Source organism: Bubalus bubalis, chromosome 3 (genome assembly GCF_019923935.1).
Source record: "Bubalus bubalis isolate 160015118507 breed Murrah chromosome 3, NDDB_SH_1, whole genome shotgun sequence".
Classification (NCBI taxonomy): Eukaryota; Metazoa; Chordata; class Mammalia; order Artiodactyla; family Bovidae; genus Bubalus; species Bubalus bubalis.
The window spans coordinates 89657290-89681938 of NC_059159.1; the positions used below are offsets into that span (position 1 = coordinate 89657290).

The window sequence follows — 24649 nt, forward strand, 5'->3', positions numbered from 1 at the left end:
GAGACACTTACTTCCTATCCCAAGGCCTACACAATCACTAATCTAAATTCTATCTCTATAGATGTTGCCTTTTCTGGACATCTAATAAATGAAATATTACTGTATGTGGCCTTTGTAACTACTACTTCTATTTAACATGTTTTCAAAGTTCATCTCATGTTGCAGCACATGTTATTACTTCATTCCATTTCATTGCTGGGCGATAATCCACTGGATTGTTGTTGTTCAGCTGCTCAGTTGTGTCTGATTCTCTTAGACCCCCATGGACTATAGCATGCTAGGCTTCCCTGTCCTTCACCATCTCGGGAATTGGCTCAAATTCATGCCCATTGAGTCAGGGATGCTATCTAAACATCTCATCCTCTGCTGCCCTCTTTCTTCTTTTGCCTTCAATTTTCCCCAGCATCAGGGTCTTAACCAACAAATCAGCTCTTTGCATCAGGTGGTTAAAGTATTGGAGCTTCAGCATCAGTCCTCCCAATGACTATTCAGGGTTGGTTTCCTCTAGGATTGACTGGTTTGATCTTTATGAAGTCCAAGGGACTCTCAAGAATCTTCTTTAAAGGTATTTAAAGGTATTACATTTCCAACTGAGTACCACTCGGCCCATATTCTATATTATGCTATGTGTTACTTCACTATCATTTAATCTGAAGTATTGTCTCAATTTTCACTTTACCTTTTTCTTTGTCCCTTAATTATTCAGAAATGTCTCTATAAGTTTGCATCAAAATTTTTAAACTTGACTTTAAATTGATTATTTTTATCTTGTGTTAGACAACATTTTTAATATGATATCAAGTTTATGAAAATTGTGGAGAGCTGTGTTGTGGCCTAGTTATGTGATCATTTTTGGTAAAGGCTTTTTATTGTTTTCCTCAAATAGTGTATATCCTTTACAACTTTTTGTCAGCTTTTTCTTAAAAGTGCTGAATTATCAATTTTTACATTACTTATTTTGAAGTAAGTTTGTATTTTCATTAGCTTTCTGATCCTAATAGGAAAACTCATTGAAATAACTAAAATACATGCACATTTATTTATATCCTTCAATAATTCTTTTCTCATTTCTCAGTTCACATGGACTCATCCTAATCAGCAGAATTTGACACAAGTGGTTGTACATGTCTCAAAATACTTTTATCACTTGGCTTCTTGGATACATCTTTCTCTTGGTTTTCTTTCTATTTAACTGGTCTCTCCTCTCTTGGATTTTCCTCATCTACCCAAACTCTAAGGGTTGGAAGGCTCAGGGTACCTCTTCTCTTCTTTAATCTACTTTTATTCCCTGCTGCTGCTGCTAAGTCACTTCAGTTGTGTCCGATTCTGTGTGACCCCATAGACGGCAGCCCACCAGGCTCCCCCATCCCTGGGATTCTCCAGGCAAGAATACTGGAGTGGGTTGCCATTTCCTTCTCCAATGCATGAAAGTGAAAAGTGAAAGTGAAAGTGAAGTCGTGTCCGAACCTTAGTGACCCCATGGACTGCAGCCTACCAGGCTCCTCCATCCATGGGATTTTCCAGGCGAGAGTACGGGAGTGGGTTGTCATTGCCTTCTTCGAATATAATCTAAATACTCCTAACTCTAAAATTCATACCTCTAGCCCAGGCCTCCCCTCTAAATTTTACACTCAGTTATCCTACTGCTTGCTTGTTGTTTTCATTTCAGTGACAAATTACACTTGGTTACAATGGTAAGCTGCCAATAGCTTAGCCCCTAGGGTTTTACATTTATTTTTTGACAAATTCTGGTGTGCATTTATAAGAATATGTTATATTTTATCCAACTTTGTTGTATGCTTTCACATAAGGTTATAAAACTCCCCATGTGAGGACAGCATGCAGCTAGGGTTGAAAACCACAGATATATCAGATTACTCACTACTCTCAACAAAGTATTTTTTCATTTTGATGCTTTTCCAAGCTTTCCTTCTTCTAATGATTTTGTTCCACACACAGATCTTCAAAATCAAACCAAACTTTATGTCTAAGCCCAAATGCCACCTCTTTCAAAGGCCTTACTAAATAATGACCTCAATGAAAAACCAGTTTGTCTTTGTCCACTACATGTCCATGATATATCTTACGTACAAGCTATATATATAACAGTTCCCTTGTATAGTAGTCCACATGTCTAATTTCCCTACTGTATCTTGTACAGGGGGAAAGAACCATGTTTAATTTATTACTGAATATCACATTATTGGAGAGTCTTACATGTAGTAGGAGCATTAAGCTAAACTGAATTATAACAAATACAAACACACATATCTATCCATGTGCAAGCCAATATATTAGGCATTTAAAACCAAACTCTAAAATATATGGATATTTAAAAATCATAATAATTTCACAGTGAGAAAAATATTATATTTTGTCACTTCCAGGTATGGTGATATTTTAAAGAGAGATACTTACCTAAAAGTATATTGATGCAAAGTGAAAAAACTACTAGGAATATAAGTAAGACTGTGTAATATATTATAACACTGATTCATTATTAACAGAGAATAAATTCACAGCTGATGTTTTCAGGTCACATTTTCTTAATATTGTCTGTGGTAAGATCACAAGTGAATCTGAAAATGGTATAAGAAGTATGATTTTACAGTACATTGTGTTCTGAGTGATAATAATAGTTCCTAACAAAGTCTAATATAAGGCACAGACATTCTGTTAAGAAATATCACTTGGTTCATCTAGAAGATAGGACGTAGGAATAAGACAGTCACGTCCAATTCCACATGGATTCTCAGCTCAGATCCTGGTTTTTGCACAGTTCACCTTGCGAACATGATCCGAGTGACATTTCACAAATTCCTGGATAAATGTTGCTACACTCTGCTAGGAGAGAGACAGGCTATGTCATGCACAGATCAATAATAGCACTGTGTTTCATCAGCCTCAAAATCAAAAGTGCTTCATCTGGCAAAAGCCATGGCCCTAGAGAATCTGACATATATAAACTGAATACCCTACAAGAAATGTTTACTACACAAGCTATTGGGGTAAGATAAAAGAAAACTCTAGAGATTAACAATGAAGTACAATAAGAGAGTACTAGCTTTCTACTTCGTTATTACTACAGGCGTGAGCACAGATCACAAAAATGGAAATGAGGCTATTTAAAATTCTACAGTTCCTTACAGAAAAAAAATGGGTCCAAGTACAATAAACACCTTCAATCTTTCAAATAAAGGTTATGTAAATAAATATAAACCAAAGACAAATATAAGTTTATAATACAATAGTAATTGTATGAATCTATACAGACGAAAATGTTTTATGGAAGTTGACAAAATGCAAAATTACAGGGTTTGCTGAAAGACTCTTCAGCCTTAGTAGTAATTATGCTCAATGTTTATATGCTAAATTAACCTAAAAACCCAAGATATTTGTTGAATGGGTTACGCTCTGTTGCTTTTAATGGCAGATTCTGATATTTGGCAAAAGTTCTGTATATAGTTTGATTAACTAATTTAAGATTAATTGGTTAATGTAACTGGACAAGAGACAAAGCAAACTTGAAAACTCAAATCCTAAAATGACCTTGCTTTGTTTAAATGTTACCAAAAAAGTTTCTGAGGACAAAATCTGCTGTTGTGGAATTTAGTTGTAACTCATTCAGAGGGCAAGGGAATCAATAATTCAATATTTGAATATATAATTGAATATAATATTTGAATCAATAATTTGATATATCAATAATTGATATCAGTAATTCTAGATATCAGAGAAGATAACAGCAGTGTATACTTATGACACATATATTGAAAGTGCATCTTTATGGCATGTCTGTTGAAAGTGCAGACTTACGACGTGTATGTTCAAAGTGCAGACTTATGATGTGAATGCTGAAAGTACATACTTATGACACTTTTTTTTGAGTTCTGGGCTTGCTTAGGTGCACTCCAATTGGGGAGTTAAGGCAGAGGCAGATCAAAGCCTCTTAGACAGCAATGTCTAGGGTAAAACGTCTTGTTTTTCAGACCATATTTTGTAAAGCATCTCTTCTCTAAGTTTCAGAAATACTGTCATACCTCCTTCTATGAACTCAAAACTCAGTGGGTTAGTTAGTAGTATTGTTAATATAGATAAATAACCTTTTTGGGAAATTAAAAGGAGTTTCTTCTTCCTTTAGAAAACATATAAAACCAATGTACAAATAAAGATTCAGAAAATTAAATGCCTATAGTTACTCAAGTGTGTGAAAGTTGCTCAGTCGTGTCCGACTCTTTGTGACAACATGGACTATATGGTCCATGTAATTTTCCAGGGATTTTCCCCATCCCAGGGATCGAACCCAGGTCTCCCACATTGCAGGTGGATTCTTTACCAACAGAACCACAAGGGAAGCCCAAGAATACTGAAGTGGGTAGCCTATCCCTTCTCCAGCAGATCTTCCCGACCCAGGAATCAAATTGGTGTCTCCTGCATTGCAGGCAGATTCTTTACCAACTGAGCTATCTGGGAAGCCCCATATAGTTACTCAAAAGGCAACATAAATACATAAACTGGACCTTGAAGGATTTGGGGCAAACAGGAGATGGTTTACCTCATTCTCCTTGGAAGCACCATGCCACTAACATTATTAACTCTCATACCAAAACCATACCTTCCAACACTTTCATGACACTAAATTATTTACTAATTGGTTTTGTCACCTTTTAAGTAAGCTCCTTCAATGTCATCTAATCCCTTCACTTCCTCAGTGTGAATAAACACTCAATCTTGACTGATGTGTAGCTATTCTTCCATTTCTAATTCTCAAACTGATTCTCTAGCTCTTAATCACAAAAGCCTATAGGATACTTTCATTTATATGACAAATTATTACCTCAAACTTCACTGATTACAACAGAATTCTTCTTTTATTTCATTTAAACTTAGAAAAGGAAAAAGGCTTTGGAAAATGTTGTATGAAGGAACTGGTCTGTGAACCAGTCTTTGGAGTGACTTCCTGGATATAAAACGAAGTAAAGAAAACAGGAAGATTCTTGAAGTAGAAAGCAATTTTTAAATCTTGGTTAAAAATATGCATTATCATCTCAGCGTCTTGGGAATAACTACTCAATAAGGCAACCTTTATCCTTTTACTGAGAATGTACTATGCCCTCAATTATTCAAAATGCTGTGAAAGTTATCAAGAAAAGTATATGTGTTTTCTGCCCTTGATGATTTAATTAGCTGTTAGATGCAACAGAACTAACAAATGTTAAACTTAAAAACTATTAAGTGCAGAATTGTATAAATATTCAGTTTAGAAAAATAGAAAGATTATGAAGTTAGGATCAAGAGATAGATGTAGGTCATAACTTAAAGCTATGAACTTTAGGCTGATCTTAGGCAATTTGTTTCAATTCTTTAAGCCTTAATTGCATTATATATAAAATGATAATATCTTCCTTACAAGGTTGAAAAAGAGAGTCCATAAAAAATAATAAAATGTCTAGAAAGTAGGCCTAATAGTCATTGAATAAACACTAGCTGGTGTGTGTTGAGGAAGGCAGTACAGCATAAGGCTTAAGAGCACAGCTTCTGGAATCAGGCTGCCTGGGCTCGAACCCCAGTTCTGCCACTTATGAGTTCTATTACCTTGGGCATGTTATTCCCTCTGCCTCACTTCCCCTATCTGTACAATAAAATCAGACATAGTATATATCTCACTAAGGCATCATTTATGTTAATGGGTTAATACAAACAAAGTGCGTGGAAGAGTACCTAGCATATTAGTACACAAAAAGCATCAGCTAATATTACCTGTACTTCCATTATTATTGAAAACATATAAAATAAGATTCGAAAGAATACATGCATTCAGCATAGACTGTGAGTGTTTTTAGGACAGGGGATACTCTCGGGGGCTTGTGTCAGGAAACCGAGGACTAAAACAATAGCATATATCAGGTGAAATCTTGAAGATTTTGCTGACTTGTTTGGTCTTCAAATGGAAATCAATTACAGGTTCCTGAAGATACATGATAAAATTCAAATTCTAGCAAAATTATTCTGGCAGTAATACATGGAAAGAAATAAAAAGACTAGAGAAGCCAGCCAGGAGAATATATCAGTACTCAAGGAAAAAGAAATAACTGGTGTCACTAGAAATGGAAATTAAGAGGGATGAACAATAGAATTTGGTTGTTGATTTAGAGGTCAAAAAATAGAGTCAAAGACGGTTCTGCAGCAATATTTTGGGAGAGGATAGTTTGGGAAGATTTGTTCTTTATTATTATTATTTTTGGTACATGGTGAGTTAGTGGTGACACAAAATCAAAGAAAATGTCTTCTATAGTGAAACAGAACACATAAAAGGACATGTAGTTTTAAGCGTCACCTACAAAGGAAGAACAGGATTGGCTGAGACAGAAGATTCTGCTAATCTTAGTGATATTAACTACTAAGAGTTAACAGTTGAAAGAGAAGTGTATTGTAAAAATATTAGTAATACAGACGAGACTAGGAATGACTCTTGGAAACAGTCATTGGAGAAATTTAAAGTAGACATATAAAACTGGTACCTTGATGAGAGGCGATAATTTATTTTACATTAGGTATGTTTAAGTGCTATAGAATAAGACTATAGAATAATGATTAAATAAGTACTGATGTAGATAATTTCAAATGTTTTTCAGACAGATGTCAATTTAAATACAATATATTAAGTTTTCTGTGTGTTTACATTGTTTGGCTGTGGAAATCACAGAAGCCATAGGCTGAAGTTGAAAATTTTTGTCAAATATTAAACTTCTATTCCAATGCAACTAATAAAAATATTAAAATTCTACTTCTTAAATGTAAGTATATGTGAGTTCAAAACTTTGAGATCACATTATTATGTCTTAAATTTAATTCTACTGTACTTTAAAGGGGCAAAATGTAAAATCAATATCTTAAAATTTTCTAAAAATCTGTGCAGGATAATTAGAGTACTCTGTAGTAAAACTATAAGGTTCAGGTATCAGACCTACTACTGACACCATGAGTCTTGGATAAGTCACTCACATATAGTTTCTGTTTCTTTCTATATAAAAATAGAATAATAATTCCTATCTGAATTAAATCAAGGAGATTTCAGGTATATCAATTTTTAAAACTATATGAAAATGCTCTAAAAATTCTAAATGCCTTAAAATGTTATGATATTTTAGGTGCCTTAAATTTAATGTGATATGAAATATAAATATATACTAATATGTACAAAATGAAAGAGGGAATATAACCACAGAGACTTGGACTTTAAATTAACAAAAGAATAATACAAAGAAATCTATGCCCACAAATTTGATAACCTAGAAGAAACGGACCAATTCCTTAAGAGATATAATTTGCCAAAACTCACAAGAAGATGTGGGCAATCTGAATGTGTGTGCATGTGTGCTCAGTTGTATCTGATTCTTTGTAATCCCATGGGACTATAGCCTGCCAGGCTCCTCTGTCTACGGAATTTTCCAGCCAGGAATACTGGAGTGGGTTGTCATTTCCTAACCCAGGGGATCTTTCCAACCCACAAATTGAACTCGCATCTCTTGTGTCTCCTGCACTGGCAGGCAGCTTATTTACCAGTGTGCCTCCTGGGAAGCCCAGAAAATCTGAACAGGCCTGCTACTGCTACTGCTACTGCTAAGTCACTTCAGTCGTGTTCGACTCTGTGCAACCCCATAGACAGCAGCCCACCAAGCTCTTTGGCCCTGAGATTCTCCAGGCAAGAACACTGGAGTGGGTTGCCATTTCCTTCTCCAATGCATGAAAGTGAAAAGGGAAAGTGAAGTCGCTCAGTCGTGTCCGACTCTTAGCGACCCCATGGACTACAGCCCACCAGGCTCCTTCGTCCATGGGATTTTCCTGGCAAGAGTACTGGAGTGGGTTGCCATTGCCTTCTCCATGAACAGGCCTATGTTTATTTAAAAAATAGGATAAACAATTAATAACCTCTAAAATAAAAAGTATCAAGTCCAGATAGGGTCACTAGTTAATTTTTACTAAACTTGTAAGGAAGAAATAATGCTATTCTCTGCAATCTCTTTAAGAGGATAGAAGCAGAGAAAATACTTCCTAATTCTTTGATTCAGAATTACAGACCAATACCTCTCATGCACTCAATATGCCAAAATTTGGAAAAATTTTGGAAAACTCAGCAGTGGCCACAGGACTGGAAAAGGTCAGTTTTCGTTCCAATCCCAAAGAAAGGCAATGCCAAAGAATGCTCAAACGACCACACAATTGCACTCATCTCACACTCTAGTAAAGTAATGCTCAAAATTCTCCAAGCCAGGCTTCAGCAATACGTGAACTGTGAACTTCCTGTTGTTCAAGCTGGTTTTAGAAAAGGCAGAGGAACCAGAGACCAAATTGCCAACATCCACTGGATCATGGAAAAAGCAAGAGAGTTCCAGAAAAACATCTATTTCTGCTTTATTGACTATGCCAAAGCTTTTGACTGTGTGGATCACAATAAACTGTGGAAAGTTCTGAAAGAGATGGGAATACCAGACCACCTGACCTGCCTCTTGAGAAATCTGTATGCAGGTCAGGAAGCAACAGTTAGAACTGGACATGGAACAACAGACTGGTTCCAAATAGGAAAAGGAGTACGTCAAGGCTGTATACTGTCACCCTGCTTATTTAACTTATATGCAGAGTACATCCTGAGAAATGCTGGGATGGAGGAAGCACAAGCTAGAATCAAGATTGCCGGGAGAAATATCAATAACCTCAGATATGCAGATGACACCACCCTTATGGCAGAAAGTGAAGAGGAACTAAAAAGCCTCTTGATGAAAGTAAAAGAGGAGAGTGAAAAAGTTGGCTTAAAACTCAACATTCAGAAAATGAAGATCACGGCATCTGGTCCCATCACTTCATGGGAAATAGATGGGGAAACAGTGGAAACATTGGCTGACTTTATTTTGGTGGGCTCCAAAATCACTGCAGATGGTGACTGCAGCAATGAAACTAAAAGATGCTTACTCCTTGGAAGGAAAGTTATGACCAACCTAGACAGCATATTCAAAAGCAGAGACATTACTTTGCCAACAAAGGTCCGTCTAGTCAAAGCTATGGTTTTTCCAGTAGTCATGTATGGATATATATCTTCTTTACTCCTCAAGTTATATATATATAAGGTTCCCAGGTGGCTAAGTGGTAAAGAATCAGCCTGCCAATGCAGGAGCCACAGGAAAAGCAGGTTCGATCTCTAGGGCAGGAAGATCCCCTGGAGGAGGAAACGGCAACCCACTGTAGTACTCTTGATTGGAAAATTCCATGGACCGAGGAGCCTGGTGGGCTATAGTCCATGGGGTTGCAGAATCAGACATGACTGAGCAACCTAACACACACACACACATACACACACACACACATGCTCGCGCACGCAATGGAATATTACTTAGCCATTAAAAACAATGAAACAATGCTATTTGCGGCAACATGGCTGAACCTAGAGCTTATCATACTAAATGAAGTTAGTTAGAAAGAGAAAGTCATACACCATATAATATGGTGTATGACTTTCACTTATATGCGAAACCTAAAATATGACACAAAAAACATATCTATGAAACAAAACAGACTCACAGACACATACATCAGACTTGTGGTTGCTAAAGGGTAGAGGGGTAGAGGAGGGAAAGATTGGGAGTTTGGGAATAGAAAATACAAACTATTATGTATAGAATGAACAAACAAGGTTCTACTGCATAGCACAAGAAACTATATTCAATAGCTTGTGTTAAACCATAATGGAAAAGAATATGAAAAAGAATACATATGTATAATTCAGTCTCTTTGTTGTACAGCAGAAATTAACACAACATTGTTAATATAAATACTTTAATAAAATTTTTTAAGAAAAGAATGGAGACTTAAGGAATAACCTTTTCTTTTTCATTTTTCTTAAGATTAAACTATGATAACCAACAGTAGGTATGTTGCTGCTGCTGCTGCTGCTGCTAAGTCACTTCAGTCGTGTCCGACTCTGTGCGACCCCATAGATGGCAGCCCACCAGGCTCCCCCGTCCCTGGGATTCTCCAGGCAAGAACACTGGAGTGGGTTGCCATTTCCTTCTCCAATGCAGGAAAGTGAAAAGTGAAAGTGAAGTCACTCAGTCGTGTCCGACTCTTAGCGACCCCATGGACTTCAGCCTACAAGGCTCCTCCATCCATGGGATTTTCCAGGCAAGGGTACTGGAGTGGAGTACCATTGCCTTCTCCGAACAGTAGGTATAATGTGTCTAATAAGTTGCAGAAAACTCAACTCACCTGAGTAAAAGCATATATGTTACAGAAACACATTAATATAGATATTTGCCTTAAAGGTTCACATTTTATACAAGTATTTGCAAAGAACTAGGGCAATTTCTAGTTAATACTGTGACTTATAGTAATAAATGGGAAGTTTTAGAATGGGCAAATAGATAAGCTAAATGAATAGTTGAAGTCTACCTTAAAAATCTAAGATACAACAGAATAAATATATTAAAAGGCTAAAATAAAGAAAAAATCTATGTGGAAAAGGAATTCTAGTAATGTGTCAAAAGATTTGGCGTTCTCCCTAATAAGACCTTATTTAAGAAATCTAGATATTAAACACTACACCAGTTTAGCAGTACCTAGGAATTTTTAAACTCATAGGCATGTCTAACACAAATATAAACTTCAAAACAAATGTAAAACAAAATACCCATTTTTATAATACAGTCTACTATAATTTATTTTGAAGTTCCCTTACCTTTATTGTCTGTCTGCTTGTTTGAAATCGTTGATCAGACACTTGCTGCTGATGCAGGAGCTTGTCGTTGACTTCTTTATATTCTTTAACAGCCAGTTCTGCTGCTTTTTTGGCATTCAAAAGCACACTGTTTTGCTGTTGCAAGGATACAATCCGTTCTCGTAATAAAATAACATTACTATTTGATTTCTGGGCAGTTATATTTTTCCACTTTTCTCTGTTAACTATATAAAAATAAGGTTTTTAATAATTTTTAAAAAATCTTGTTAAGTTAAAAACACATTGTTAATTTCATATATATTCTTACCTCTGGTAGGACCTGCTGTATGTGAAGTCTTTTGAATACTGCTATTCTTCTTTTGAAGAGCTGATTTTTTGGCATTCTTGTGAAAATAATTCTAAATTTGAAAGTTCCATAAAAATTAGATTATAGCTGATGATACTTTCAAGTGAACCAACAAAATATATATTATTTATTTACTTAGAAATGTATGTATTTATGCATAGTAAAACAAATCTGGACAATAAAAATCTATAACTGATGTCAAGAACTCATAAATGAACATAACAGTGCACTAAAGTTGACCTAGAAGGCAGAAGATAAAAGTACAAAAATCAACACAAAAGTAGTAATTTAACCTAAAGGACAGTTTAAAAAGTTAGGATTAAAACAGTAGAAGCATCAAAAATAAAATAACAATATTTTATAACATTCTTTGGGAATCTAGCTCCTTTTCTAAAATACTGTTCTCTGTTGTAGAGTTATAAGTAATTCCAGCAAATGAAGTTAAAATAATGGTGATGATAATAATGTGATTCTCCTTGAAGCTGTATGTTTTCCTCATGACATTGCAATACACTGAGGCTAAATAAAATGAAACTATTTTGACTTTGTTCCAAACTGTTTCACCAGTCTATAAAAGCTTTCCCAAAACAAAAATTTAAATAGGAATGTGTTTCAAAATATTACAAATCCTGGTGCGGGGGGCAGTCCTAAGATGACTGAGGAATAGGACAGGGAGATCATTTTCTCCCCTACAAATTCACCAAAAGAACATTTGAACGCTGAGTAAATTCCACAAAACAACTTCTGAATGCCAGCAGAGCACATCAGGCACCCAGAAAAGCAGCCCATTGTCTTCGAAAGGAGGTAGGAAAAAATATAAAGATAAAAAGAGAGACTAATGAGGTAGGGACCGAGCTCGGTCCTGGGAAGAGAGTCTTAAAAAAGAGAGAAGTTTCCAAATATCAGGAAACACTCACTGGCGAATCTGTGGCGAGCTTTGGAACCTCAGAGGGCAACATAACTGGGAGGAAAAATAAATAAATAATTAAAACTCACAGATTACGTGCCCAAGGGTAACTCCCCCAGTGGAGAAGCAGCGCAGATGCCTGCACCCGCCACTAGCAAGCGGGGGCCGGGCAGGGAGGCGTGGGCTGCATTGGTTAGTGTAAGGACCGGGCCTGAATGCCCCAAGGGCAATCTGAGGGAACTAACTTGGGATAGCAAACCAGACTGTGGGATAGCTACCGGAGAAAAGCCCTAACCTAAGACACTGTCAGGCCCGCTCACAGAACAAAGGACTGATCAGAGCTAGCCCGGCCCATCCCCCTGTCTGGTGACAGGCAGGCGAGGGCATCCAGAGCCAGAAGGGGGCAATCACGGCCCCAGAGAGGCATTATCTACCAAATTGCAAGCAGGCTTCATTGCTAACCAAGACTTCTTGGGATTCTGGAGAATCAACATCCGCCTGAGAAGGTGTGCCGGTTGTACACCAGAAAACCGAGCAGCAGGGACGGGGAAGGTGATAAATCGCAGCGAACACGCTCACCAAACACCTCATCACCTGAGCTGCTCAGACCTGGGAAGGGCACAAAACGCAGGCACAACTGAGTCTGCACCTCTGAGGACTACCCAAGTGCCTGAACCTGAGCCGCTTAGACCTGGGAGGTGCATACAACCCAAGGCTGGCCTCAGACAGTTCCCGTCAGAGCAACCTAGAGCCTAAGCAGTGTAGACAGGGACAGCACACATGCTGTGAGCGGGGGCAAACACAATGTGGTCAAGACACTGCGAGCACACGCCAGTGTTATTTGTTTGCAGCGTCCCTCTCTTCCCCACAGCAAGACTGAACAAGTGAGCCTAAAAAAGTGTCCACCACCGCCCCCTTGTGTCAGGGCAGAAATCAGACACTGAAGAGACCAGCAAACAGAAGGAGCTAAAACAGAGGGAGCCTCCTTGGAAGTGACAGGTGCAATTGATTAAAACCCTGTAGTTAGTACTGATTACATAGGAAGGGGCCTACAGATCTTGAGAAATATAAATCGGATCAAGGAACTATCTGAAAATGAACTGACCCCACACTACCCACAACAACACCAGAGAAAGTCCTAGATATATTTTTACTATTTTTACTATAATTCTTTAATTAAAAAAAATTTTTTTTATTTTTAAGTCCTCTATTTCTCCTTGAATTTTCATTTTTATAACCTATTACTTTGCAAAAAAAAAGAGAAACCCTACTTTTTAAAGCAAACTTCATATATATATTTTATAATTTTTGTGACTTTGTTTTCTTTTTTTTTTTCTTTATCTTGTATTTTTGAAAATCCAACCTCTACTCTAGATTTTTAATCTTTGCTTTTGGGTATGGGTTGAATGCCCCAACCAAAAGAAAAGACTGGCTGAAAAGATACAAAAACAAGACCCCTACATATGTTGTCTACAAGAGACCCACCTCAAAACAAGGGACACATACAAACTGAAAGTGAAGGGCTGGAAAAAGATATTCCACGCAAATAGAGACCAAAAGAAAGCAGGAGTAGCAATACTCATATCAGATAAAATAGACTTTAAAACAAAGGCTGTGAAAAGAGACAAAGAAGGACACTACATAGCGATCATAGGATCGATCCAAGAAGAAGATATAACAATTATAAATATATATGCACCCAACATAGGAGCACTGCAATATGTAAGACAAATGCTAACAAGTATGAAAGGGGAAATTAACAATTACACAATAAGAGTGGGAGACTTTAATACCCCACTCACACTCTTGGATAGATCAACGAAACAGAAAATTAACAAGGAAACACAAACTTTAAATGATACAATAGACCAGGACATTTCACCCCAAAACAATGAATTTCACCTTTTTCTCAAGTGCACACGGAACCTTCTCCAGGATAGATCACATCCTGGGCCATAAATCTACCCTTGGTAAATTCAAAAAAATTGAAATCATTCCAGGCATCTTTTCTGACCACAATGCAGTAAGATTAGATCTAAATTACAGGAGAAAAACTATTAAAAATTCCAACATTCCAGCCTCCAATATGGAGGCTAAACAACACACTGCTGAATAATCAACAAATCACAGAAGAAATCAAAAAAGAAATCAAAATATGCATAGAAACGAATGAAAATGAAAACACAACAACCCAAAACCTGTGGGACACTGTAATAGCAGGGCTAAGGGGAAGGTTCATAGCAACACAGGCACACCTCAAGAAACAAGAAAAAAGTCAAATAAATACCCTAACTCTACATCTAAAGCAACTAGAAAAGGAAGAAATGAAGAACCCCAGGGTTAGTAGAAGGAAAGAAATCTTAAAAATTACGGCAGAAATAAATGCAAAAGAAACAAAGGAGACCATAGCAAAAATCAACAAAGCCAAAAGCTGCTTCTTTGAGAGAATAAATAAAATTGACAAATCATTAGCCAGACTCATCAAGAAACAAAAGGAGAAAAATCAAATCAATAAAATTAGAAGTGAAAATGGAGAGATCACAACAGACAACACAGAAATACAAAGGATCATAAGAGACTACTATTGGCAATTATATGCCAATAAAATGGACAACTTGGAAGAAATGGACAAATTCTTAGAAAAGTACAACTTTCCAAAACTGAACCAGGAAGAAATAGAAAATCTTAAAAGACCCAGCACGGAAATCAAAACTGTAATCAGGAATCTTCCAGCAAACAAAAGCCCAGGTCCAGACGGCTTTACAGCTGAATTCTACCAAAAATTTAGAGAAGAGCTAACACCTATCTTACTCAAACTCTTCCATAAAATTGCAGAGGAAGGTAAACTTCCAAACTCATTCTATGAGGCCACCATCACCCTAATACCAAAACCTGACAAAGATCCCACAAAAAAAGAAAACTACAGGCCAATATCACTGATGAACATAGATGCAAAAATCCTTTTAAGGATTGTTTTAAGGATTGTTTAAGGATTGTTTTAAGGATTGTTTAGGAATCCAACAACATATTAAAAAGATCACATACCATGACCAAGTGGGCTTTATCCCAGGGATGCAAGGATTTCTCAATATCCACAAATTAATCAGTGTAATACACCGCATTAACAAATTTAAAAATAAAAGCCATATGATTATCTCAATAGATGCAGAGAAAGCCTTTGACAAAATTCAACATCCATTTATGATAAAAACTCTCCAGAAAGCAGGAATAGAAGGAACATACCTCAACATAATAAAAGCCATATATGATAAACCCACAGCAAACATTATCCTCAATGGTGAAAAATTGAAAGCATTTCCCCTAAAGTCAGGAACAAGACAAGGGTGCCCACTTTCACCACTACTATTCAACATAGTTTTGGAAGTTTTGGCCACAGCAATCAGAGCAGGAAAAAAAATAAATAAATAAAAGGAATCCAGATTGGAAAAGAAGAAGTAACACTCTGTTTGCAGATGACAGGATCCTCTACATAGAAAATCCTAAAGACTCCACCAGGAAATTACTAGAACTAATCAATGACTATAGTAAAGTTGCAGGATATAAAATCAACACACAGAAATCCCTTGCATTCCTATACACTAATAATGAGAAAATAGAGAAATTAAGGAAACAATTCCATTCACCATTGCAGCGAAAAGAATAAAATACTTAGGAATATATCTACCTAAAGAAACTAAAGACCTATATATAGAAAACTATAAAACACTGGTGAAAGAAATCAAAGAGGACACTAATAGATGGAGAAATATACCATGTTCATGGATTGGAACAATCAATATAGTGAAAATGAGTATACTACCCAAAGCAATCTATAGATTCAGTGCAATCCCTATCAAGCTACCAACGGTATTTTTCACAAAACTAGAACAAATAATTTCACAATTTGTATGGAAATACAAAAAACCTTGAATTTGAGAAAGAAGAATGGAACTGGAGGAATCAACCTGCCTGACTTCAGGCTCTACTACAAAGCCACAGTCATGAAGACAGTATGGTACTGGCACAGAGACAGAAATATAGATCAATGGAACAAAATAGAAAGCCCAGAGATAAACCCACACACCTATGGACACCTTATCTTTGACAAAGGAGGCAAGAATATACAATGGAGAAAAGATGATCTCTTTAACAAGTGGTTCTGGGAAAACTGGTCAACCACTTGTAAAAGAACGAAACTAGAACACTTTCTAACACCATACACAAAAATAAACTCAAAATGGATTAAAGATGTAAACGTAAGACCAGAAACTATAAAACTCCTAGAGGAGAACATAGGCAAAACACTCTCTGACATAAATCACAGCAGGATCCTCTATGAATATTAGAGGATATTAGAAGATTCCCACCTCCCAGAATATTCGAAATAAAAGCAAAAATAAATAAATAAATGGGACCTAATTAAAATTAAAAGCTTCTGCACAACAAAGGAAACTCTAAGCAAGGTGAAAAGACAGTCTTCAGAATGGGAGAAAAAATAGCAAATGAAGCAACTGACAAAGGATTAATCTCAAAAATATACAAGCAACTCCTGCAGCTCTATTCCAGAAAAATAAACGACCCAATCAAAAAATGGGCCAAAAAACTAAATAGACATTTCTCCAAAGAAGACATACAGATGGCTAACAAACACATGAAAAAATGCTCAACATCACTCATTATCAGAGAAATGCAAATCAAAACCACATGAGGTACCATTTCACACCAGTCAGAATGGCTGCGATCCAAAACTCTACAAGCAATAAATGCTGGAGAGGATGTGGAGAAAAGGGAACCCTCTTACACTGTTGGTGGGAATGCAAACTAGTACAGCCACTATGGAGAACACTGTGGAGATTCCTTAAAAAACTGGAAATAGAAGTGCCATATGATCCAGCAATCCCACTGCTGGGCATACACACCGAGGAAACCAGAAGGGAAAGAGACACGTGTACCCCAATGTTCATCACAGCACTGTTTATAATAGCCAGGGCATGGAAGCAACCTAGATGTCCATCAGCAGATGAAAGGATAAGAAAGCTGTGGTACATATACACAATAGAGTATTACTCAGCCATTAAAAAGAATACATTTGAATCAGTTCTAATGAGGTGGATGACACTGGAGCCTATTATACAGAGTGAAGTAAGCCAGAAAGAAAAACACCAATACAGTATACTAACATATATATGGAGTTTAGAAATATGGTAACAATAACCCTGTATGTGAGACAGCAAAAGAGACACAGATGTATAGAACAGTCTTTTGGACTCTGTGGGAGAGGGCGAGGGTGGGATGATATAGGAGAATGGCACTGAAACATGTATAGTATCATATGTGAAACGAATAGCCAGTCCAGGTTTGATGCATGATACAGGATGCTTGGGGCTGGTGCACTGGGATGACCCAGAGGGATGGTATGGGGAGGGAGGTGGGGGGGGTCAGGATGGGGAACATGTGTACACACATGGCAGATTCATGCTGATGTATGGCAAAACCAATACAATATTGTAAAGTAATTAGCCTCCTATTAAAATAAATAAATTTATATTAAAAAATATATAAATCCTAACAATAAAATATATCATCTTGTTTAAGAATTTATTGCCAGGGAAACAGGAACAATATCAATCTAGAAAATTATTTCTTTAAATAAAAGAACCTTTTTCAAAAAACCCAATTCAATTGAAGGAAAGTAAAAATTTAACTGATTGTTATTCTGACATTGAGCCATATATTTTATATTGACAGACATATACGTTATACTAAATTATACATGGGCTTCCTTTGTGGCTGAGTGATAAAGAACCCACCTACCAATATATAAACCATGTCCTTAAAGTAAAAAAACTGATTTATTAACACAAATACCATAGACTCCTAAGATAGGAACTTCCTTTAAAATAAATACTTTCCTATAAATGAAATATGTTTCATTTCTCAAGGTATTTTTATTTTTCATTTTTATTTACTTGATTTTAAATTAGTTAATCAATTCTTTAATCATTAAGACTCAATTAATATTATGTGCTGGTCATGTACTGACTACTGTAAAAAGATCCAAATCAGAACTACCAAATTACCAATATTAGTTACCATGTATGTGGGCTAAGTTGCTCACTAACTAGTGTCCCCCTCTTGCGACCCCATAGACTATAGCCTACCAGGCTCCTCTGTCCATGGGATTTTCCAGGCAAGAATACTGGAGTGTGTTGCCATTTCATTCTCCAGTTAGTTACCTTCAGATCAGATCAGATCAGATCAGATCAGTCCCTCAGTCGTGTCCAACTCTTTGCGACCCCATGAATCGCAGCACGCCAGGCCTCCCTATCCATCACCAACTCCCAGAGTTCACTGAGACTCATGTCCATCGAGTCAGTGATGCCATCCAGCCTTCTCATCCTCTGTCGTCCCCTTCTCCTCTTGCCCCCAATCCCTCCCAGCATCAGAGTCTTTTCCAATGAGTCAACTCTTCGTATGAGGTGGCCAAAGTACTGGAGTTTCAGCTTTAGCATTGTTCCTTCCAAAGAAATCCCAGGGCTGATCTCCTTCAGAATGGACTGGTTGGATCTCCTTGCAGTCCAAGGGACTCTCAAGAGTCTTCTCCAACACCACAGTTCAAAAGCATCAATTCTTCGGCGCTCAGCCTTCTTCACAGTCCAACTCTCACATCCATACATGACCACAGGAAAAACCATAGCCTTGACTAGACGAACCTTTGTTGGCAAAGTAATGTCTCTGCTTTTCAATATGCTATCTAGGTTGGTCATAACTTTCCTTCCAAGGAGTAAGCGTCTTTTAATTTCATGGCTGCAGTCACCATCTGTAGTGATTTTGGAGCCCAGAAAAATAAAGTCTGACACTGTTTCCACTGTTTTCCCATCTATTTCCCATGGAGTGATGGGACCAGATGCCATGATCTTCGTTTTCTGAATGTTGAGTTTTAAGCCAACTTTTTCACTCTCCACTTTCACTTTCATCAAGAGGCTTTTTAGTTCCTCTTCACTTTCTGCTATATGGGTGGTGTCATCTGCATATCTGAGGTTATTGATATTTCTCCCGGCAATCTTGATTCCAGCTTGTGTTTCTTCCAGTCCAGTGTTTCTCATGATGTACTCTGCATATAAGTTAAATAAACAGGGTGACAATATACAGCCTTGATGAACTCCTTTTCCTATTTGGAACCAGTCTGTTGTTCCATGTCCAGTTCTAACTGTTGCTTCCTGACCTGCATACAAATTTCTCAAGAGGGAGATCAGGTGGTCTGGTATTCCCATCTCTTTCAGAACTTTCCACAGTTTATTGTGATCCACACAGTCAAAGGCTTTGGCATAGTCAATAAAGCAGAAATAGATGCTCTTCTGGAACTCACTTGCTTTTTCCATGATCCAGTGGTTGGTATCAAATTAACTGGACCTAAAATTAAAAAGAGGCTTCCATTTCCAGTGTTACTACTCATGAGAAATCCAGAAATATACTTTGAAGTAAGCACACTTAAATCATGTTTTAAATGTGACAAAGTGTTACGGTAAATTCTGAGGCCAAAAATAAAGTAAAGCAAGAATTCAGAGGGATTTCCCTGGTGGACCAGTTGTTAGGATTCTGCGCTTTCACTGCTGGGGTCCTGGGTTTGATCCCTGGTTGGGAAACTAAGATCCTACAAGTCGTGCGTTGCAGCCCAAACAAACAAATTCAGAGTCAAGCAATAAGCAAAGTGGCCAGCAAAATACAGGCCAACTGATAATCCTTTTTGATCTTTCAGTTCAGTCGTTCAGTTGTGTCTGACTCTGCATCCCCAGCAGGACAGGCTTCCCTGACATCACCAACTCCTGGAACTTACTCAAACTCATGTCCATCGAGTCAGTGATTCCATCCAACCATTTCATTCTCTGTCGTCCCCTTCTCCTCCCAACTTCAATCTTTCCCAGCATCAGGGTCTTTCAAATGAGTCAGTTCTTCACATCAGGTGGCCAAAGTATTGGAGTTTCAGCTTCAGCATCAGTCCTTCCAATGAACACTCAGGACTGATTTCTTTTAGGATGGACTGGTTGGATCTTCTTGCAGTCCAAGGGACTCTCAAGAGTCTTCTCCAACACCACAGTTCAAAAGCATCAATTCTTCAGTGCTCAGCTTTCTTTACAGTCCAACTCTCACATCCATACCTAACTACTGGAAAAACCATAGCTTTGACTAAACGGACTTGTATTGGCAAAGTAATGTGTCTGCTTTTTAATATGCTGTCTAGGTTGGTCATAGCTTTTCTTCCAAGGAGTAAGCGTCTTTTAATTTCATGGCTGCAGTCACCATCTGCAGTGATTTTCGAGCCCCAAAAAATAAAGTCAGCCACTGTTTCCACTGTTTCCCCATCTATTTGCCATGAAGTGATGAGACTGGATGCCATGATCTTCATTTTGTGAATGTTGCGCTCTAAGCCAACTTTTTCACTCTCCTCTTTCACTTCCATCAACAAGGCTCTTTAGTTCTTCTTTGCTTTCTGCCATAAGGGTGGTGTCATCTGAGTATCTGAGGTTACTGATATTTCTCCCAGCAATCTTGATTCCAGCTTGTGCTTCATCGAGCCCAGCGTTTCTCATGATGTACTCTGCATATAAGTTAAATAAGCAGGGTGACAATATACAGCCTTGACATACTCCTTTCCCAATCTGGAACCAGTCTGTTATTCCATGTTCATTTCTAACTGTTGCTTCTTGATCTGAGCACAGATCTTTAAACTCATTTAAATAGCAACACAGGATGTAGGAGGAAAGGCAAGTCTAGGCTCCAACTCCAGATGAGAAATCTGAGGTCACAATGCTAGGGCACTACATATAGCTAAAGCCTGTATATCTTCTTTATTCTTGAGTAGTATTCTATAGTATGGATTAACTATTCAGCTATTGAAGAAAATTGTTTTGTTGCCGTTTGTAGCTATTGAAAGAAAGCTGTTATGACCACTCATGTACAGATGTAACTGTTTGGGGTAAACATAAATTTAATTTCTATGAGATAAATGTCCAAGAGTAAGATGGCTGGATTGTATGGGAAGCATATACTTTCTTTAAAAGAAACTACCAACTGCTTCCAAGAATGCTGTACCACTTTATATTCACAGTACTATATGAGAGATATCCTAGTACTATATGAGAGATCCAATTTCTCTGCATTTGTCAGCACTTGGTATTTTTTAATTTTAGCTGTTCTAATAGATGTGTATCTTATCAGGGTTCCAATCTCTATTTCCCTAATGGTTAATGATGTTGAACATCTTTATATGTGCTTATTTGCTATCCATTTATTCGTTTCTGTGAAATGTCTGTTCATGTCTTTTGCCTCTTTTCTAATTGAATTATTTTTCTACTGTTGAGCCTCAATAAAAATCCTTATATATTCAAGATATCAGTGTTTTGTCAAATATATGGTTTTATAAATACTTCCTCCTGGTCTGTATCATGGTGTTTTTTTGTTTAACCCCCTTCATAGGGTCTTTCACAAAGGCAAAGTTCTTAATTTTGATGAAGTTTAATCTACTGGTGTTTTCTTTTAAGGACCATGTTTTTGATAACATGTCTAAAAACTCTTCAGCAAGTTCTAAGTTTAAACACTCTAAGATTTTCCCTTATGGTTTCTTCTTAAAGTTTTATCTTTTCATCACTATCTGTGATTTATTTCAAGTTAATTTTTGTATAAAGTGTGGGGTTTAGGTTCATTATTTTTTTTTTGCCTAGGGATCTCCAATTTTTCCAGCACTACTTGTCTCCTCTAGTGAACTGTTTTACACCTTTTTCAAAAATCAGTTATTTTTCATACTCGTAAATCCATTTCTAGGTTCTCTATTTCATTATGTAAGTGTTAAACCTTTCTTCCCCTCCTGGGGGATGCTTGGTATCACCAGTCTTGACATTAAATTGAGTGGTGGGCACTGATGACATCCTTTGTGGTGGGAACACAAAGCTGTTATTTTTTTGTTAAAATTTCCATTTGGTTCTATTTTATATCTTCTATTTCTTTGATGAGAATTTCTACTTCATTCTTGAGATGTTCTAGTTTTTCATTGTTTCAAGCCTGTTTGTAAATGCTTCTTGAAGCATTTTTAATGATAGTTACTTTAAACTACTATCATACAGTTTGAATGGCTGTGTCAGCTTGCTGTTAGCTTCTCTTGCTATCTTTTTTTCATACAAGTTGAGGTGTTTCTGGTTGCTAGGTATGATGAATGATTCTGAATTATATTCTGGACATTTTAGGTGGTGTATTCCTTAGTACTTCCCAGCTGGGGATGGAAGTCCAGTCTCTGATGATATCCTGGTTGGTAAGGGGCACCTCATTATCACTGGGGGTGAAAGCTCGGGCTCCCCAAAGACCTCTGCTGATACCACCTTGGTTGGGAACTGGAGCATGATCTTGTTTCTGTTCCTCACTTGGCCTCTCTTCACATAGTGGAGAGGGTATGGGAGGCTTTATAGATACGGGAGGTTATGAAAGTCCCCAACTCTGCACTTGACCTCTGAAATTGAGAGAAACTCGGTTAGGAAAGGAAAGGGCCATCTCTTCATTGCTGGATACAGATGGATGTCCAACTCCCTGTGTGACCTCTAATGGCATAAAGGGAAGAGCCATTACCAATGGCTCTTCAATGGGTCCTGAAAGGAGGAGAAGGCATGCCTTCTTACAGCTAAGTGAGATAAAAGTGTGTGTTCCTTACTAGGTCTTTACTGGTTGAGGGTAGAGGTAGGATTGCAATTTTTTCCATGGTGTTTGGCTAGGGTAGGGCAGTTATTATGTAAAAGTTTTCTGTTTTACTGGGCTGTCCATTTCCTGGTTCTTTGACTAGAGAGAACCGGGTTTTATAGGGGGCTTCTATCATCTGACCAACTGGCCTTTCCAAGTTGCAAATTTCTTCAGCATCCAGGCCAGGATATACGAGGCAAAATGAAAACCCAGAGACCTCACTAACCAGGTTGTTCCTCCAATTCTGAGATCCCTACTTGGTGTGTCTCCTCTCCACTTTTCAGAATCTTCTCACTGTTTTATTATTAATTTATATTGATAGAGTCCCTATCAAAATCCCAAAGGTTTGTTTGTGAGAAGCTGATTCCAAAGAACAAAGGACCAAGAATACTGAAGGGACTCTTAAATGAAAACAAGATGGGAGACTTGTTCTATTATCAATTAAGACTACTATAAAATAACAGTGATGAGACAGTATGATATAGATGAATATAGTGATGGAACAGAAGAAAAAGTCTAGTTACATACCCACATGTATATGCACACCTGATTTACAGCAAAGGTGGTGCTACTGCACAGAGTGGGGGAAGTGTAAAACCGAATCCCTATCATTCACCATATGTAAATATCAATGCCAGACACAGAGGTCACACTCAAAACAGTAAATCAGACAATACAGAAACAGGCAACAAGGTAGTAGAAAAATACTGAAGTCGAAGTAGGTAAAAAATTTATAGAGAGCATAAAACAGTATTATTCATACAGGAAAAAATTATTAAATTTGACCACATTAGAATTATGATGTTTTATTCCCCAAAAGATTCCACTAAAAAGAGTGAAAGGGCACAGGATGGCATAGGGCAGAATATAGGATAAACAGAAGAATCATATGTAGTATACATAAGAACTCCAGATGAATAAGGAAAAGACAGACAATTCATTTGTAAAGCGGGAAGCACTTAAGGAAGCAATTCACTGAAGAACTCCAAATGAATAATAATTAAAAGAAGTAGTATTCAACACCTTATTAGTAATCATAGAACATAAATTAAACTCACAATAATATACCTCAATATACAAACAAAAGTGGCTGAAATAAGAAGGACTAACATAACACAGGTTGATAAGAAGCACTAAAAATGTTCATAGCCTGCTAGGGTACGCAACAAATTGGTACAGCACTTTGGAAAACAGTATCACCTAAGATCTTAGAAACACAGAATCTATGGTGCAGTAATCCTACCCCTAGGCATTTCATTGTAGAAATGCCCATACTTGTGTTTACAAGAATATTCATTGTAACATCATTTACAAGAAATCCAAACTGAAGCAACCCAAAATTCAGTAGTAGAATGGGTATATAAACTGTGATATATTCCGATAGTGAAATAATATACAACAATAAAAATGAACATATCCCCCATAATACTGAACAAAAAGGCCAGAGACAAAATAAAATATAGATTCCATAAAGTTCAAAAACAGGCAAAATTAACCATAATGTTAGGAGAGATAAAACAATAAAGAAAAGAAGGGGAGTGACTAAAATTAAGATAATGGTTACCTTGGAAGTAAGTGAGCAGTTCTAATATTTGCCAAATACAATTGGTACAATTTGACCAACTATAATTTTCTGACTCCCAACAATGTACATAGATCTATTCAAAGTAGTTTATACTACGTTCATTTATTTTATGAATAGAATTATGAGTTTCTTTTATTTATAAATTCATTAAGCTGTACATAATCAACTTCAGTTACACAAAAATTCCAACCAAATAATGTATAGCAAAATAGATTTCTTTAAAAACTATTTCTCAATGAACCACTCAATCAGCAGGTACTTAGCATATAATTTTTCATCTAATCTTTATTATGGTAGTAACTAAGATAAACTTTAGTCATTCTTGAGTTTTTTGCTCCAAAGTTCTGGCAAGATCTC

General features: G+C 37.0%; 1 protein-coding gene across 5 annotated transcripts in view; it reads right to left on the reverse strand.

Annotated features, from left to right (window-relative positions):
• CNTLN (centlein) overlaps positions 1-24649 on the reverse strand; it is a 341020-nt gene that overhangs the window by 66161 nt on the left and 250210 nt on the right. For all 5 annotated transcript variants that reach the window (XM_025281478.2, XM_025281479.2, XM_044939816.1 and 2 more), the window contains 2 exons: positions 11037-11127; positions 10730-10953 (listed from right to left, as the gene is read on the reverse strand). In XM_025281478.2, the coding sequence (XP_025137263.1) occupies positions 10730-10953; positions 11037-11127 (315 nt within the window). The remainder of the gene's footprint in view (positions 1-10729; positions 10954-11036; positions 11128-24649) is intronic.